This window comes from Podarcis cretensis (genome assembly GCF_951804945.1).
Source record: "Podarcis cretensis genome assembly, chromosome: 3".
In the NCBI taxonomy this organism is placed as follows: domain Eukaryota; kingdom Metazoa; phylum Chordata; class Lepidosauria; order Squamata; family Lacertidae; genus Podarcis; species Podarcis cretensis.
The window spans coordinates 103063959-103081062 of record NC_137172.1 but is presented as its reverse complement, the minus strand read 5'-3'; the positions used below and the strand labels follow the sequence as shown (position 1 = coordinate 103081062).

Sequence of the window (17104 nt, the reverse complement as noted above, 5' to 3'; positions counted from 1 at the left end):
ATCTGGATGACCAAAGGTTTTTCACCTATACTCTTGTCCCTCTCTCAAGCGGTTCAGTGAAGGGGAGTAAACGCTGAACTTTAAATACTAAAAATGAAAACAACTGCCTATTCATTACACAAGTCATGTAGGAAACGCTAGCTGAAATTCAATTTGAAAAGCAAGATGTAAAAAGCCCATGGCAACCTGTAAGGGGGGGGGGATGATGGTAAATGATGCTAACTTCATTACAAAACAATAATTGCAATGTACAAGGCAATGTTTCTGCAGTCCTGTTTTTCATATTACCTGGAATTAGAAATATTTTCCCCATGGTTTTTTTTCAACAGAGAAAAGAGTTTATCTCTCAGCTCAAGTGTTTCAGTGGGATGGAGCCTTTTTCTTTAAGCACAGTGATCTTTCCAGAAAACTGGAATGGATGCAGGATTGAGATGAAGGATTCTGCCATTGCCAGCATATATGATGTGCTGCATTCTGTTGAAGAGAATTTCATTTTTCCCATCCCCAACTATAAGCTGGCATGAATTTCCCTGTTATTTTGGTGCATGAGCATATCTGCCAGCTTTTAACCTATACCATGTTCCCATTTCCCAATGTAAACTAACAAGTAAATAAAGTATTATTTTCTCTCTCTCTATATATATATATTGAATCACCCATAACCTATGCTTCATAATCTATTATTCTACCCTGTAAGCTGTTTATATAAAATATAAAATATTCATCGCAAATACTGATTAAATCAAACATTAAGAGCAAGTTAACTTTAAAATGCATCAGAATATAAATAAAAAAAGCAACCCAAAACCAGTTATTAAAATCTACATAAGAAAAATTAAAGTACATGTTTTGCATAAACAAAAATAGTATTTAGTAGGTGCAGGGGGAAAAATACAGTGAAGGTGCCTACCTAACATCAATGGACAAGGACGAGTTCTAGAGACTAGGTACTGCCACATCAAAGAATCAATTCTGTGCAGGTGCAAAATGAACATTATGTGACACTTGTAAAAGTGCTAGTTCTGTCGACTGGAGCAGGCCTGCAGTGTGCTAGGTGCTGTATAAGGGTACAGATATGAAACAAACAAACAAAAAGGTCACAGCTGAGGGAAGCTTATGGACTGACAGTTAGGAAGGATGATAAGGAGGCTAGCATGAAAGGACAATGTACAAACAGATGAAATGGGATATGCTGGCTTTTGTTTAAAACTAGTGTGTCTTGAAGAGGGAACCAATAGCAGTAAAGATGACCGTTTCAAGCATCAGGGAACTTGGCTTTCATTATTTTAACTCTTCAAAGTTCCATTCTGAAAACACAGACCTTTTGAATTCAATGCATACAATGATGGGAAGTATAATGGTAACACATCTGGTCTGCACTAGTCCAATAATTGCTGAATGGTTTACTGAGGGATATCAGTGTGCTGTACATCCTGGATAACTCAGTTGCTTTGAGTGTACAGCTGATAACCCCAAGGTTGCAGGTTCGATCCCCGTTAAGGCACAGCTGCATATTCCTGCACTGCAGGGGGTTGGACTAGATGATCCTCAGGGTCCCTTCCAACTCTATGATTCTGTGAGTTCTATAAGCCACCAGCACTCATGAAGATGCCTATCCCATCTCTGCATAATTCGTTGTTCTTTCCTTTGTCCCTCCTGTTCAGGCTATGCTGCCATATCTCTCCACACCAGATTGAAGCATTAAATCACTCTGGATGCAGAGAAGCAACAAAATCATCTGCTCTCATATTTGCTTGTATGTTGTATATCTGCATGAGTCGCTGTTCGTGGTTTGCATCCTCCCAGTCTGGAATGTAAGGGAAGAGTGGCATCTGCAATAGTAGTAGAGACTATAGGCTCTTGTGCCTCCCTTGGCTTTTTTGGGGAGGAAGGCCAGAATATAAAGTCAACAAATAAATAGATAGGCAAACGATGAGGGCGTGGCGGAGATCTTTCTTACACGCGCTAATAATCCCCTTTTGGTTGTTTTTTTCAACTAAGACTGAAATGCTTTAATATTTATGAATTCGCTACAGAGAAAAATGAAGCCGCTAGATGGCAGCAGTGTCACATGTTTCTCGCAGATTTCCAGTTCGCAAAGCCTCGGTCCCGCTTGCCCCGCCAGCGAGAAAAGCAGCAACATTAATATATAAATATAAGCCTATTAACAGAGCCAGCCTATTTTGTTCAGTACCCACTCGTTGAACCAACGTACAACGAGGCAACAGCTTTCCATATTTTACCAAGAAAGAGAATTTATCACCAGTGATTAATTACAACCTCGAAACTCCGCCATTGGTTTTGCTTCTGTCCTGTGATCCTTTGTATTTTAATTACCAACACAGGTAGCTTCGGGCGTTAATTAGGAAGTAAGGTTCTTTCTGCTGTGTTAAGTGGCTTTAGAATTTTCGACTTCTTCTGGCAAGAAACCAAGGAATCGCTTGGTTTACTCAGAAGCAAGCCCCACTGACTTCAATGGAGCTTACTCCCAGGGCATACAGGATTGCAGCTTCAGAGAGTTTTTAAGCAAACAAATCTGCTTTATTAGGAAAACAGAAAAGCTGACATTTCGTGGACTTAAAAAGGAACCACTCTAATGTAGTTTATGCCACAGAACGAAGGCTAGGATGTTGTTGCTGTTTTTTTTAAAAAAAAATAATACTTTTTTTTTACATTTTTAGGCTCACGTTTAGAAGATGTCTTCTCAATACTGACATCAAAGAAATGGGTTTTAGAAATAGTTTTAAATGGCAGAAATTGATAAGGCCGGACATTGGGAATGGGAGAGTATTAGAACACAGAAAAAGAAAGGAGGTGCCAAGGCGACTTAGCTGTTTTGGTTTTTTTTTTCCATTTTTCATTCTCTATTTTTGCCCTGACCGAGAGCTGGAAATGGACCTAAGGTAGCAAACGCATCAGAGGCTCTTTTAAGTGACTCCACTCCGAAACTCCTTTGAAGTGGGGTCAGAGAACTACCGAGGTGCCCACTTCGAGCTTTCCATGGGGAAATGGCCCTATTGAAGATAAACTGAAGAACCCGACCTGTCCTGAAAGAACATCCTAAATGTCCCTTAAAATTATTTCGTTAGCGCTCAGAGAAGTAATTCAGGAGTGGGGCTTGCCCAGTCTTGCATTGCTCAAGGATTGCATTGAAACAAGGATTGCTGGTTTGCACTTCCTGGGTCTGAGGATCGGGCTGTGTGTGAAGCCTACATTGCTGTCCAAAGAGATTCCCAAGCACGCCTTTTAGTGCGGGAAGTGTGAATGCTGCCAAGGAATAAGAGCACCGTTTTTAAGTGCCCTTGCTGAACAGGGGCCTAACGAGCCTTGTCCATCAGGTTTGGGAAACGGCTGTCTTCTTCGTCCTACGACCAGGTTCAAATGCATAATTTGGGATCGCTTCTTTCAAAATGGTCCGGGTAGAGCAGGCACCCATCTCCAAGCGAGTGATTTTTAGCACAGAGCCAAAGCCAAGTATTATTCCGGATTTCATAGAGTCATAGAGCTGGAAAGGGACCACAAGGGTCATCTAGTCCGACCCGCTGCGATGCAAGACTCTTTTGCCCGACGTGGAACTCGAACCCACAACCCTGAGATGAAGAGTCTTGTGCTCTCCCGACTGAGCTATCCCAGTGGGTTTAGACACGCATACAAAAACACCCAGCAGAGTGTGTGTGTGTGTGTGTGTTGGTTGGGCTTCCTTGGAAGAAGCCCGTGGCCAAAGAAGATATGTTAGACCTAAGTTCAAGGTTGCCCACTGGCCATAGCTGTCAACGTTTCCCTTCTTTAAAGGGAAATTCCCTTATTCCAAATAGGATTCCTCACAAGAAAAGGGAAAAGTTGACAGCTATGCCACTGGCTCCCAGGTGTCCCTTGCTCTTTTTAAGGGAGGAGGGCACTCTTATTTAGATTGGATCCAGACCCTTGCAAACGGCCCCTTGGGCGACCCCAGGAGGACATTTCTCCTCAAAGACACTAAGCAAAGCCTGGGTGTGGGCTGCTGCTGCTGCTGTCGCTTAACCGACCAGGGGGAACCATTCCCTGCACTCCTGTAGCTGCGACTTCCCGCCTTTCACGCTTCACCAGCCGCCTCAAGGCGCCCAACGTGCGCCCTGCGAGGTAGGTCTGGCGGGAAGGCGAGAAGCCAGAGGAACGACGACGGGACGCCAGAGCGCGTTTCGCAGCGCGGCGCGGGATTCCCGAGCGCGTTCCTTGTCCCGCCCCTCAGCCGGCGCGCGCGCTTTCTCTCTCTCCAGTTGCCCCCTCAACTGCCCCGTCGTCACCTGTGACTGGAAAAGAAGATTCCCAGCCACCGCCACCGCCTCCCTCAGCGGGGCGGAGGGGGTTTTCTTTTGAGGAGGGGGAGAGAAGAGAAGAGAGAAAACGATTCCCCTCGCTTTCCCGCCTTTCCCACCCCCGTTTCGTGAGGGCTGCGAGAAGGCTGCTGCGGCTGCTTTGCCTTGGGCTTTGGCGGGTGCGCTCGCTCGCTCGCTCCTGCTGCCGCCGCTGCGCCGCTCCAGCCTCCTTCCCCTCTCTGTGGGAAGGGATGGTTGAGTCCAGCAGCAGCAGGAGCGGCGGCGGCGGCGGCGGCAGCGGCAGCAGCAGCAGCAGCTCCTTCTTGCGCTGCTAGCAGCCTGTCAAGCTTGCCGCGCTCTCCCGGCTCGGCTGCGTCCCTCAGCTTCTCCTCCTCGCCGTGACAGGGGCAACCCGCTATTTCCATTTGGTTCTCTCCTCTCCCTCGCGCGCCTTTCTTTTTATTTGCCGCCGCCGCTGCCGTCCGCGTCTCCTCTGGCTTCCCTCCTCACTCGATGCCCGGCCGCGTCTCCTCATCTCCCACCGCCGCCGTCGCCGCCACCTCTCCACGGTCGTCGTCGACGTCTCCGCTGTCTTGGGGCAGCTGGTGGTTTTCGCCTCAGACTCTGGAGAGCCGCTGGCGGAGGAGGCTCTCTCCGCTCCTCTCCCTCAGCCTGGTCTCCCCGCGCGCTCTCCGCCCCGCAGTGGCTCGCCGGCACTTGATGCTATGAGAAGGCGGCGAGCCGAGGCAACCAGCAGTCCTGCAGGAGGCGTCGAATGCTGCGCCGCCGCCGCCGCTGCCACTCGCGGCACCTGGAGCTCCCCTCGCTGCTGCTGCTGCTGCTGCCGCCGCCGCCGCCGACACCACCACCGACACCACCACCTCCTTCTTCTCCTCCTCCTCCTCCGCCTGGCTTCGCCCTCTGGTGATTCTTTCGCCCCGCGGGCACTTCTGGCGAGGGAGGGAGCCCGCGCTCGCAGCTGAGAGGCGCCGCGGCGAGGTGCTCCGACCGACCGGTCAAGCAGCCAACCAACCAACCAACCAACCGGCATTGCAACCCCCCCCTCCACCCCCACCCCGGGTCTCAGCCTGCCTCCTCAGAGCTCCCGCTCGCGCCTTTCCCTCTCTCTCTATGTGTGTGGAATAAACTGCAGACATGACTGCGTGGAGGCAATTCGAGGCTCGGCTGCTGGTGCTCTGCGCGGGGCTCGTCGCCGCAGCTCAGGGTAAGCCTTGCTGGTTTCTCCTTCGTTCCGTTACTTGAGGGGGGCTTCCTCATTTTGTGTTTGTGTGTGGGGGGAGATTCTTCTACAGCCGGCCCGACTGGAAGGAGGGGGGAAGGGGGTGTCGTGCCTGTGCCAGCTCCCGGCTTTACCTCAGGCGTGTATCCCCCCCCCCATATATATATATATATATATATATATATATATACACACACACACACACTGGTCAACGGCTCCACGCTCCCCTTGCCGTCGCCGCGCACACCCGGACCGTGGCATGGCTGGCACCTGCTCCCTCCCAGCTCCGCCGCTGGTGGTTCATGAAGGGAGGTTATGTGGGGGCGGTTGTTGCTTTTTGCTGGTGGTTTGTGGGGGGTGCGCTATGGGGGAGGAACTGCGCCGCCAGCGAAGGGAGCCTCCCGGGCTGGACGGGGGGGAATCTTGCCCTCTCTCCTCGTCCGCACATGGGTGGTGATGTGGTGGTGGCGGCTGGTACTTAACCGAGGGATGCTAAAGATAGCTTGCCTGGGCTGCCAAGTTCCTTCCCGCCTCCGCCTCCTCCTCCTCCTCCTCCTCTGCCGCCTCCCCACCCTCAGACCCTCTCCTCTTCCTCCCCGAGATGGAAGGAAGCTCCGCTGCCAGCAAAGGCCAGCTAGGCACCTGGCCCGCCGTTCTGCTGCCCTGCTTTCCCAGAAGGAGGTGGCCGTGTGGTGTTCTCAGCCCTCGCCCACCCCACCCCTGGCATGGCTGAGACCTGTACTTTGTTCCTTGCAAGTTGCAGGGAGGCAGGGGAGGGAAGCAGCCTTTGAGGGGACCCAAGGATGTTCCTGATGATCGGCATAGAAAAAGGTGGCGTGTGCGGGTGCTTATCTTGCCTGTAGTCCCTCTCTTCTCCCCCCACATCCAGGAATCTCCTTTCACCATTTGCTTGCTTGGTATTCTCTTTCTCCTTGAAACCAAGGTGGGGCAGGATACCGGAGGGTTACACAACTTCTGCCTTGGCCCTAGCCCCACAACTTGCCTAGTTGCCCCTGAGACAACAAGGTCGGCTTTATTCACTTTGCCTCTCATTAGCCCGGGCCTTTTTGGCAAGGTGTGTGTGTGTGTTGTGGCTGCCTCTGGTGACAACACCTGCTTACTTCAAAACCTGTTTCTGTCTTGCTTCTGAAGCTCCCTCTTCCTTCTTCCTCTTCAGGTGTACTTACAAAGGGTAGGAGGGGGATATAGATAATTTCTTTTGCTATTTTTTTTAATAAAATGAAAAAAATCCATTCTAGCATAACATATTAAAAACAGCTATTTCTCCCAAATCAACCTCTTCTTTTTTGCTGTCCCGATTTTATAGCAAATTATTGAAAACTCAGAGAGAACAAAAACTTCAAAGTGACTAAAAGTGCTTGTGTCCTGCCTCTCCTATCTACTTCCTGTGTGTGTGTGTTCTGAATTATGACATGGTGCCACGTTGTAAAGTAGTGGGGTCACTTTGCATAAGTGAGCATCCCGTTTAGATTCCCTCCCTCTCTTTTTCTTCCTTCTTCTTTCCCTGAATTACTTTTAATCACTAGGCAGAGGTTAGGGGAAGGGTAAAAGGCAGGTGGCAACATCTCATCTCTGTTTCAATATACTGGGTTGTGCTAAGGCTTGCATAGTTTGGAGCAAGAAGAGCAAGTTGTGTTAATGAATGCACTAAAGCCCCATCACCACCCTGCCTTCAACCCCATCCCTGGAGCTGCCGCAGGTGACAAAGTGATGCCTGGCTCTTTGCTGCCTCTGATCTCATTTTACTCACTTTGAATAAAGAACAGAGGAACAGAAACATCTGACATATTTAGAAATCGTGCTGAAAGGCCAGCTCCTATAAAGACAAGGCTCGCCCTTGGAGCTATTCACACGCCATAGTAGGATTTTGCCCCTTTTCAGTCTACTGCGGCAACAGAGGTCTTTCTGTTTCATTCCATTTCCAAAAGTTGCTATATTTTCATCACACTCCGTCCTCCTCTACCACCCTTGACTCTGTGTCTTCTTAGCTGGGAGACAGTGTTTTCCTTTCCCCTGTGCAGCCCCAATTAGCCAAGGTTTTGCCTTGCCCTGCTACTGCTGCTTAATAATCCTGACACGTGTGTTACATTTCAGCCTTTTGCCTCTGGATTGGGGTTTTTTGAGAAGTTGGATTTGAAAGGAGGACACAAATCCAGATCCTCTGGCAAATTCAGATTCTTTTAGCAGCTGCTAACAGCTGCCTGTGGCCAGGAGCGCTGGAGGAATGGGGGGGGGGGCATTTGCCAGGAATGGACATACAATTGCAATCAAACGGGCTCATCCTGTGGCATCAAGGCAAATAATATGTTCTTGAGGCTGAGGAGAGGAGAGGGTGGGATAAGTTACAATCAATAGCACTATTGTCTCAGCTACAGCTGAGGACTTAGAGTTCTGACTCACTTATTAAACACACTGTTGCTGGTTCTTGACATTTGCCATTTTCCTTAAAAAAGAAAAGAAAAGCTGACATTGTGTATGAAACGCTGAGTCTGGTTCATGCTTAGAAAGCACTGCTCAGATGTATTCAGCTAATCCATAAAGTGGGCTTTGAGCAGTACCTTTGGTGATGCAAGAGTTAAGATTAATTTAGCTGTGCGTTATTTTAATATGGGGAGGGGGGGAATAGGCTGCAATCTTACGTAGCACTGGATCCAGACAACAAGCAGAAGAAGAAAAGAAGAAGAAGAAGAAACAGCTGTGACGTTTGACTCCTTCCCACTGCTACCTTTTACATTCCAAAGCTTTAAAGCACTCGCATCTATATTTAGCATAATGTAAACCTACATTTGGAACGAGGTGTACTGCTTAAAGAGAGAGTGACTGAAAAATAACTATCACCTAGTAACAGATCAGCTTTGGTTTTCTAAGCACATAACATCTTAATTAGCAGTGCCCAGCAACTCTTTATTTTAACTGCCCCATGGAGAGGAATTAATTTGCTTTTTTTATTGACAGAGATTCTATGATGAAGAATCCAAAGTGCTACATTTCCATGGAGAAGTGTGTGTGTGTGTGTTTTATATGTAATGTTCTCGTTGTCTTTCCTGACAAGACAAGTATATTTATCACTAACATTCCTGCCACACACACACACACACACTATATGTGTAGGTCAAATCCCATAACCTATTGAACAGTTGCACATAAGTTCCTTCCCAAATAAAATGCTTTTAAAAGGGTTAATAGGTATACTGCAGACTTGTGGTTCCTTTTCATTTTTCTTTAGCTAAAAATCTATAGAAATCTGTGTTTAGCCTATTGGCTTTCTTCCGGTAACTTTCTTGAAGCCAAAACCAGAATCCAAATGCATATTTACTTGTAAGTAGGTCTTATTGAGCTAGGATAATTTACTTTAAATATGGTTAGGATAGGGCTATAAGCTCTACATATTTGGTTAAAATCGCTCAGGGATGCATCCCTGATTTCTATGCCAGCAATCCCCATCCATGTGATTTAAAGCATGCATATACCCTCCTTTTTGGCAGGAGGGAAAAAAAAAATAGGGAGGCCTATATGTTTCCACCGCTGTACTAAAAAGAAAAAGAAAAAGTAGAAATCCTCCTCTCTAACCTCACCTCTGTCACAGCAATAAGGTACGCACTACTTGCTAATTATAAGGAACAGAGGGGAATTAAGGTTACATGAGTGCAGCTTTGCTTCCAGTAATTGATAGGTACAAGAAGCTGCAAAGAAGCATATAACTTGGAAGCAAGGAGTAAAAGTTGCTTCTTGTGATTTTTAAATGGGATAAAAAGGTGTGCATTTTTGGTTGTTGCTTTGTACTATGTTTCCATTGTTACTGGATTTTTGGAAAGCAAACGTTTCTTGAGAAGGGAGCTACTCTGTGTTGATTTGGGGAATAATATTTTTTTTCTTATGAAAGGAAGGAAGGGGGGGCACACCTATTTTACATGCTGGAACTTGCCTTTCTCCATCATGGTACTGGGACTGGGAGAAAGCACCCATAGTTAATGCAATGTGGTCCAGTGCTTGGGAAAATATCCAGATTTCCTCTCCTTGATCACATGCACCTTGAAGATTTTTTATTTAATTCAATAGCTTGGCTCAGATCCTCATCAGGTCATATTTTTTTACGTGTTGGGCTGATAAATGAGGCAATTATTATTGCATGTAAATAGATAGTCCAGATAACTCCTCTGACTGAGTAGAAAGGTGTGCCCATTGGGGCTTTGGATTTCTCTCCACCAAACTGCAGGTCATTGTGACATGCCAAGCCGCTTAAGAAAGAATGCCCTCTCATCTTCCTCACTCATCATAGTCATCATTTACCACAACCACACCTCCAAGTAATCCAGCCAATGTCTTGTGCATGGTCTATACTAACATAGAAGGGTGTTGTTTCTTGATGGCTAATTGCTCAGTATTAAATTTAGGAGGTTTGACTTAAGAAGCTGTCCTGCAAACCTAAGGTTATGGCTGGGGTTACGGTGCTTATATAACACTCCAGCCAAACCAAAGTAGTATAGCCACTTAATGAAGATTGTGAACTAATAATATTCACAGGGGTGGGTGGGAAGGTAGGTTTCTTTGACTTAAAAAATAAATAAATGTCCTGGTTTCCTTTTCCTTTTTACAGTTCCCAAGATCTGTAATTGTATTGTATTATTTTATGTACTGTGGCTTGCCATTGTTTTATTGATTATAGTTTAGAAATTATTTATTGTAACTGTTGAGTGGATTTCTGTTTAACTTTTATATATTATTATTATTATTTAATACTATTCTTATGATTGTTGAATGTTACTTTTTTGATGTAGGTTGCCTATTTTAAAGTTATGTTTTATTATAACATTTTTGTATTGCATTAGATTGTTATAAGATGTACATTTTTTGTTTCTTCAGCTTGTAAGCCGCCTTGAATATTGTAAGATAGAAAGACGGTATACAAATTTTTTTTAAAAATGATGATAAGATAGTTTTCTTCAGATGAAGAGGGAAATGTAATACCATATGTAGCATTCTGTGGCTTCATTTCATCACTACTTCCAGGACATCTGACCAACTGTTCTGCAAAATGGTTAAGTTCGTTTCTCTAATAATAATAATAATAATAATAATAATAATAATAATAATAATAATTTATTTATTTATTCCCTGCCCATCTGGCTGAGTTTCCCCAGCCACTCTGGGCGGCTCCCAATCAAGTATTAGTTGTTGCATGCATTTAAAGAGACTCGCTTCAAGTCTGTTAAATATATCGCTACTTACGGAAAGACCTTGTAGTAGAAATAAAGTCTTCCAAAGCAGATCATATAATATTGTAGGCACAGAAGGATTAGTTCCGAAAGTCATTTGTTCATGCTGGTAGTCAAGGACCTTAATCCTACTGATAAACGTAACTATAATGCTGCTCAGGCAGTGGTTTGTCTGAATGTTAGCAATAGAGATAAAGGTACAACCACCAGGGGTGTTGCGTAGTGCATAACTCTTCTTCTCCCCATCCAACTCTCACAGTGAGACATTGCCTTGTTATTCTCACATGGGCGTGCCCTATGGACCAGGTGCGTAAATCTGCATCTCACACCCTCAGCTGAAAATTCTCCTGCTCCCAGCCCTGCACTGTGTGATCATAAGAGAAAGAGATTATGCCACCTCTTATCTAGCACAGAAATCGCTTTGTAGCCACATTCTCCTAATTCACAACTCATTATCCAGATACCACCTATTCAGATGTCTCCCTTGTTAAAGTTTGGCCTGTGTATGGAAACATCTTATGGGAAATAAATGTAGCAAGCCTGTCCTGCTCTGCTACCTATCAGAAGCCTTTCCAATGTGAGTGCCACTTAAAAAGAGCTCAGTTTTGTGCTATGGGCATGTCTACACAATAGTCTTGATGGGTTTAGCAGTCATTTCATTTGCTACATACACACAGACAGACATAAAAAAGAGGAAGGGGAAATGGAGGAAGGAGTAAATAGGGGAAGAATGTACAGTTGATAGTTAAAATAGTATAAAACCAATATAAACAACTAGTGTAAAACCAATATAAATTACTAGTGTAGATATATAATGTTGATTACATCATGGTGGTCAAGGTGCCCTTTGGAGGTCATAGTTGGGAGGATTCTTGACCATTTTGTCCAATCCTGTGTTCAGTTCATAATCTGCAATGGAGGATGCAGATACAGTACCCCTTCCTGACGGTTGTCTGGACTCTTTTCCAGTAGTTCCAGCAACACTCACCACATCCTGAGGCAGTCCATTCCACTCCTAACTTTCTCTTAATATTTAGCTGAAATCTGCTTCCTTGCAGTTTTTGCCATTTTTCTAGTCCTGCCTTCTGGAAAAACATAGACAAGAAGTCAGCTCCTTATTGTATGTGACAGCCGTGTGTGTGTGTGTGTGTGTGTGTGTGTAACATTATCATTGCCCCTCTCCTTTTAATATTCTTTTCTCCAAGCTAAACACCCAACTCTCTCAACTGTTCTTCATAGCAGTTGGTTTCCAGATTCCTCACCATTCTGATTGTCCTCCTCTGAACATGCTTCAGTTGGTCAAGGTCCTTCTTAAAGTACCCAGAACTGACCAGCACAGAGTAGAATGAAATGATTACTTATCACAATTTGGACACCATGAACCTATTTATACATCCAAAGACTGCAAGGTTCTTTATAGCCACATTGCACAACTGTTTCATGTTTGGCTTATGATGAATCAATACACCTTTGGCATGTAAGGTGTGTGTGTGGGGGGGGGGTCTCCTCTCCCTTCTATATTTGTGGCATTGATTCTTAGCTCCTAAATGCAGGTACAGATTCATATCTGTTGAATCTCATCTTGTGGGTTTCAATATATCAAGACCATGATGAATCTTTCTGCTACTGCAAGGGATGTGCTCTAGTGGAACATCACTTTTCCCCTCCTCTCCCCAGCAGCTCAATGTATTACCCCCCCCCCCCAAAAAAATAGCTCTGGTGGGCTGGGGCTGGAGTAAATTTTGTGATGGTTTCTTAAGAATAGGAAAGAAATGAGATCTCTGCTAGTAGGAATGAATTCTTCTGGAATTCACTTTCTTGTGCAGACATCTGACTCAGAGCTAGTCAATTTGGCACCCTCTAGATGTGACTGAGGACGCAGGTGGCGCTGTGGGTTAAAGCCTCAGCGCCTAGGACTTGCCGATCGAAAGGTCGGCGGTTCGAATCCCTGCGGCGGGGTGCGCTCCCGCTGCTCGGTCCCAGCGCCTGCCAACCTAGCAGTTCGAAAGCACCTCCGGGTGCAAGTAGATAAATAGGGACCGCTTACTAGCGGGAAGGTAAACGGCGTTTCCGTGTGCGGCTCTGGCTCGCCAGAGCAGCGATGTCACGCTGGCCACGTGACCCGGAAGTGTCTCCGGACAGCGCTGGCCCCTGGCCTCTTAAGTGAGATGGGCGCACAACCCCAGAGTCTGTCAAGACTGGCCCGTACGGGCAGGGGTACCTTTACCTTTTTAGATGTGACTGAACTCCAATTTCCACCTGTTCCAGCCAGCTTGACCAATGGTCAGGGGGTAATGGGAGCTGCAGAGGGGACATCTGGTAGAAACCTCTAAATCTAACTGAACCTGAGAAGTGCATAAAAGGATATATAGTAAACATGTTTCGGATCTGATAAGTGACTTGCCTTCCATACTGTTATTTGAAAAGGTAATTTTAAATCATCACTGCAGTTATTTTCTCTTCCATCTCCCACAGAATATACAAAACAAGCAGATTTTACACATTATTCCTGATGCCAAGTTTCAATGAAAAGCAGGGAAGTGAATATCCTTCTTCAGCTAAGAGTCAGGCTCTGGAACACACGTACATGTGTTCCAGCTTATTTTCAAAGAGCAAGTTTTTGTGTACCCTTTGCTTGCTGCTATCACTTTGTCAAAATAATGACTGGAACTACAACAACTTAAGGTTCCCCGCCATGCTTAATGCCTACTCATATATATGGGTGGAAAAAGCTTTATGTGTTGTATTCTCATTGCTTCTAGAGTAGTGGTTCCCATACTGTGAGGCTGTTTTCTTAAGTGGGATTCAAATAAGCACAGAGACTATGAGGGAAGAGAGGGAAGCTTCATTTTCTGTCACTGTTTGGTTCTGGAGTTGCCAAAATTGAGATCTACTCTTTAATATATTGGTTCAATACAAAGTAGCTATTCATGCAGTTCAGAGTAGCAGTAGTCTAGGCGGGGAGTGGGGGAGAGAGAAATAAAATAAGAAGCAAACAAGTTTTTTTTTATACAGGTCTTTTTACTTCCTTTTATACATTTTTTTTAAAAAAATAAAATAAAATAAATCTGTCTTTTCTATGGCACAAATCCATTTAAATGCTCATGAATACAGTAGTGGGGTAGAGCTCCAATCTGAAATACATTTTATTTTATTTTGTACCTGCAGAGGACTCATAACCCAGTTTCAATCAGACTGGACAAATAAGCACTGATCTCTATTTTTAAAAGAAAAACGTCTTGCTATTTTAATTTTGTTATCTATTTTAATTATAATTTATATGTCTCGTTGGTTTATATTTCAGTATAGTTTTTAGCTGTTTTGTAAGTCGCCTCAGTCTTTGGAGATTATGAATTATAAATACATAAATAAAGTGACCCATTTTTTTCTTGATTAGCAAGTTCTATAAAATATTTGTTGCAGTGTTTCCAAGAGCAATACCTATATAGACAAATTACATGAACTATATCTGATGTGATGATTGTGATGTACTATGGTAACATTTGTGAATTGTCTGCTGGTGCAAATCAAAACAAACAAAAACTTATGTAAGTTCTTATCAGAACATGCAGTATTCCTTTTATTTTCAATGAACACATTTCACAGTATTAACATAGATCCACAGTTGTGGCCCTTTGTTAAGAGCAAGACAGCTGAATCTCATTCTTCTATTATGACAATTGGGAATTGTAGGTTCTACAGCAGGCTTCCTCAACCTCGGCCCTTCATCTGTTTTTGGCCTATAACTTCCATGATCCCTAGCTAGCAGGACCAATGGTCAGGGATGATGGGAATTGTAGTCTCAAAACATCTGGAGAATTGATGTTGAGAAAGCCTGTTCTACAGCTTATGGTTTTAAAAAAAGTTCTGTTGACGTTCAAAATCTGGCAATATAGGAGAGGTACGTTTTAGGATGCCCCATGCAAAATTTGGAGTAGAAACGATAATAGATGGCTTGTTTTGAATGACAAATCTATGAATAATTTTAGGTAGTTAGCAGGTGTTGTGCATTTTCCTTCCATAGCCTTTGTTGGGGTGGTTTTGGGGAAAATAGGCATCTGGGCTGCATATGTTGAGAAAGTGTTGCATTAGGTCAAGGGGCACACCTAGTATGTGCCATACTCATGATTTTTGTAATATGTTTGTAGCTTTGTGCAATTTAAAAAGTGTTTATCTTTCAAGTGTGTCAATAGGTAAGAAGTTATGTAAGGGAGAAGAAATCATAGGAGATGAGTAGAAAACAGTTTGAGGGAAATGAGTGGAGTGGAAAATATATCAGATGGGCAGTTCGGGGATTTCAGAGAAAAGTGAGGGTTTGAGATTCAAGGGACTTTTATGTATATTTGCTGGATTTCCTCCCCACCCCCATAGGAACTGGAATGTCAGAGCTTGTATGAGCATGAAAAACCCTTAACACAACATGTTAAACCCAAAAAGTTATTTGTTGAATCTTAGAACAGTAGCTCATCACTTGTTAACTGGAGAGCATATTTATTTTATTTTTTGAATTTATATACCACCTTATACCCAGGGGTCTCAGGGCGTTTCACAAAAATGCATTTTGAGATCATTTGAAACTGGAAGGCATATATATATATATTTCAGGAGGAGAACTAGGTTTAATTTGTCTCATATTTATGTTTATAATGATAAGTAAAAGTCTCTTGACTAATGAGAATGTTGCTAATGATTTGTTTTCAAGGACACAGCTGCACAAAAATCACAAATTCTTGCAACGGCAGGAATACTCTAATTGGAGGTATAATCATTAAATGTGATTTCCTACAGTCCTTCAGTTACCATACAATTTCTGCCATCTGTCTTTGTTTAAAGCTAGGTAGCTACTTTGTGCACCTTTACCTTCATAGGCAAATATTTGCTAAATTAGGAAGCAATAAAATATGCAGCATGATCCCCACACCAGTGAAAATACATAATGTACCAATCCCAACAAGACTGGGATTCAGTGCCACAAAATAATTATGTCTCATTATATTAAGTCAAGCTAGTATGTTATGGATAATATTACAAGCTTATATGTAGCATGAGAAGTTGAGGAGAGTGATCATGGTTTATAACTTCATTTTAGCTTGGTTGTGAATTAAAAAGACCCTACTCCTGCACTAATTAATTTGAATAGCTATACACCAGATCCGAAAGGCAAGGGGAGGCAGGGAGGAAGTGTTTCATTATTGTGATGCTACCACAGAGATGCTTTATATGTGACAAACCTACCAATTCAGAAAAGAATGAGAGTCCCCTCAACAGCAATGTCGGTAGGCTTCCCTGAAAATTAATAGAAAAGCATAAAGCTGAATATAACAATGGGAAATTCTAGTGTACATGAACTATCACCAACAAATCATGGCTTGAGTTGAATCTGGAAGCAACTTTAAATGTTACTGCCATTTCATAGAAAATATCTGTGAAGTCACCATCTACTCAGTTACAACTTAGCAGCTGTTTTGAATTGAAAATATGCTAATGCAACCATTGTGTTTTTTCTTTGAACATATGGATATTGTGGTAATGTTCCGAAGAGCCGTGGGAGATGGTGAAGGGGGTCATTTCAACCTAATTTGTAATCATAACAACATTAATAGTGCAATCCTATACAAGTCTTGTCCAAATGGAATACTGTAGATACTTAACTGGGAACACATCCCATTGAAATTAGTAGTACTGATTTCTGAGTATATATGCATGGAATAGTGGGATTGTGCTCACAGCCTAGTGTAACACATTAGAATTGCTGACTGGTAGAGATGCTTGTAATTCATAACATGAGGGAAAGGAGAAGGGGCTACTACAGTTGTGGCATTGCAAAGTATCTACTGCAACTCCCCTTTTGCTTTTGCGTCAGATTCAATTGGGGAATCTTATGTGTTGACCTACTTTTCTCCAGAACTTGCAAGTGGAAGTCAAAACATATTCTATTTGGGAGCTTGGATATTTTGTAAAACTACCCTTATACTGTACTGGCTTACTATTATAATTTTTTTATTGAGAGCTGTGTGTGAATCTAAAAATAAATGCATGTTTCCACCATTTTCTCCAGCAGTTGTTAAAATAAGGGTAAATATACATGTTCAAAGGCCTAACCTGGTGAACTTCACAATTAGGAAGCAGCCAACTTTTATTATGTTCTCATCACACACACATTGGGCTGAATCCAACAGCACCCTTTCATTCATGGAATGGGATTGGATTCAGCAGAGGTTATTTTGACAATTTCCCATAAATCGGTACTAAGTCCTGCACACTATTGGATGGCCCCAAATTCTCCTGCGTTGATTTGGGTGGCCTCAGAGGGTCAGAGGATAAGGTGAATT

General features: G+C 43.7%; 1 protein-coding gene across 2 annotated transcripts in view; it reads left to right on the top strand.

Moving 5' to 3' along the window:
* The first annotated feature begins 4033 nt into the window (after window positions 1–4033).
* The window catches only part of CSMD1 (CUB and Sushi multiple domains 1), a 991444-nt gene continuing 978373 nt past the window's right edge, over window positions 4034–17104 (top strand). For both annotated transcript variants that reach the window (XM_079969603.1, XM_079969602.1), the window contains exon 1: window positions 4034–5520. In XM_079969603.1, the coding sequence (XP_079825729.1) occupies window positions 5451–5520 (70 nt within the window). In that variant the 5' untranslated portion in view covers window positions 4034–5450. The remainder of the gene's footprint in view (window positions 5521–17104) is intronic.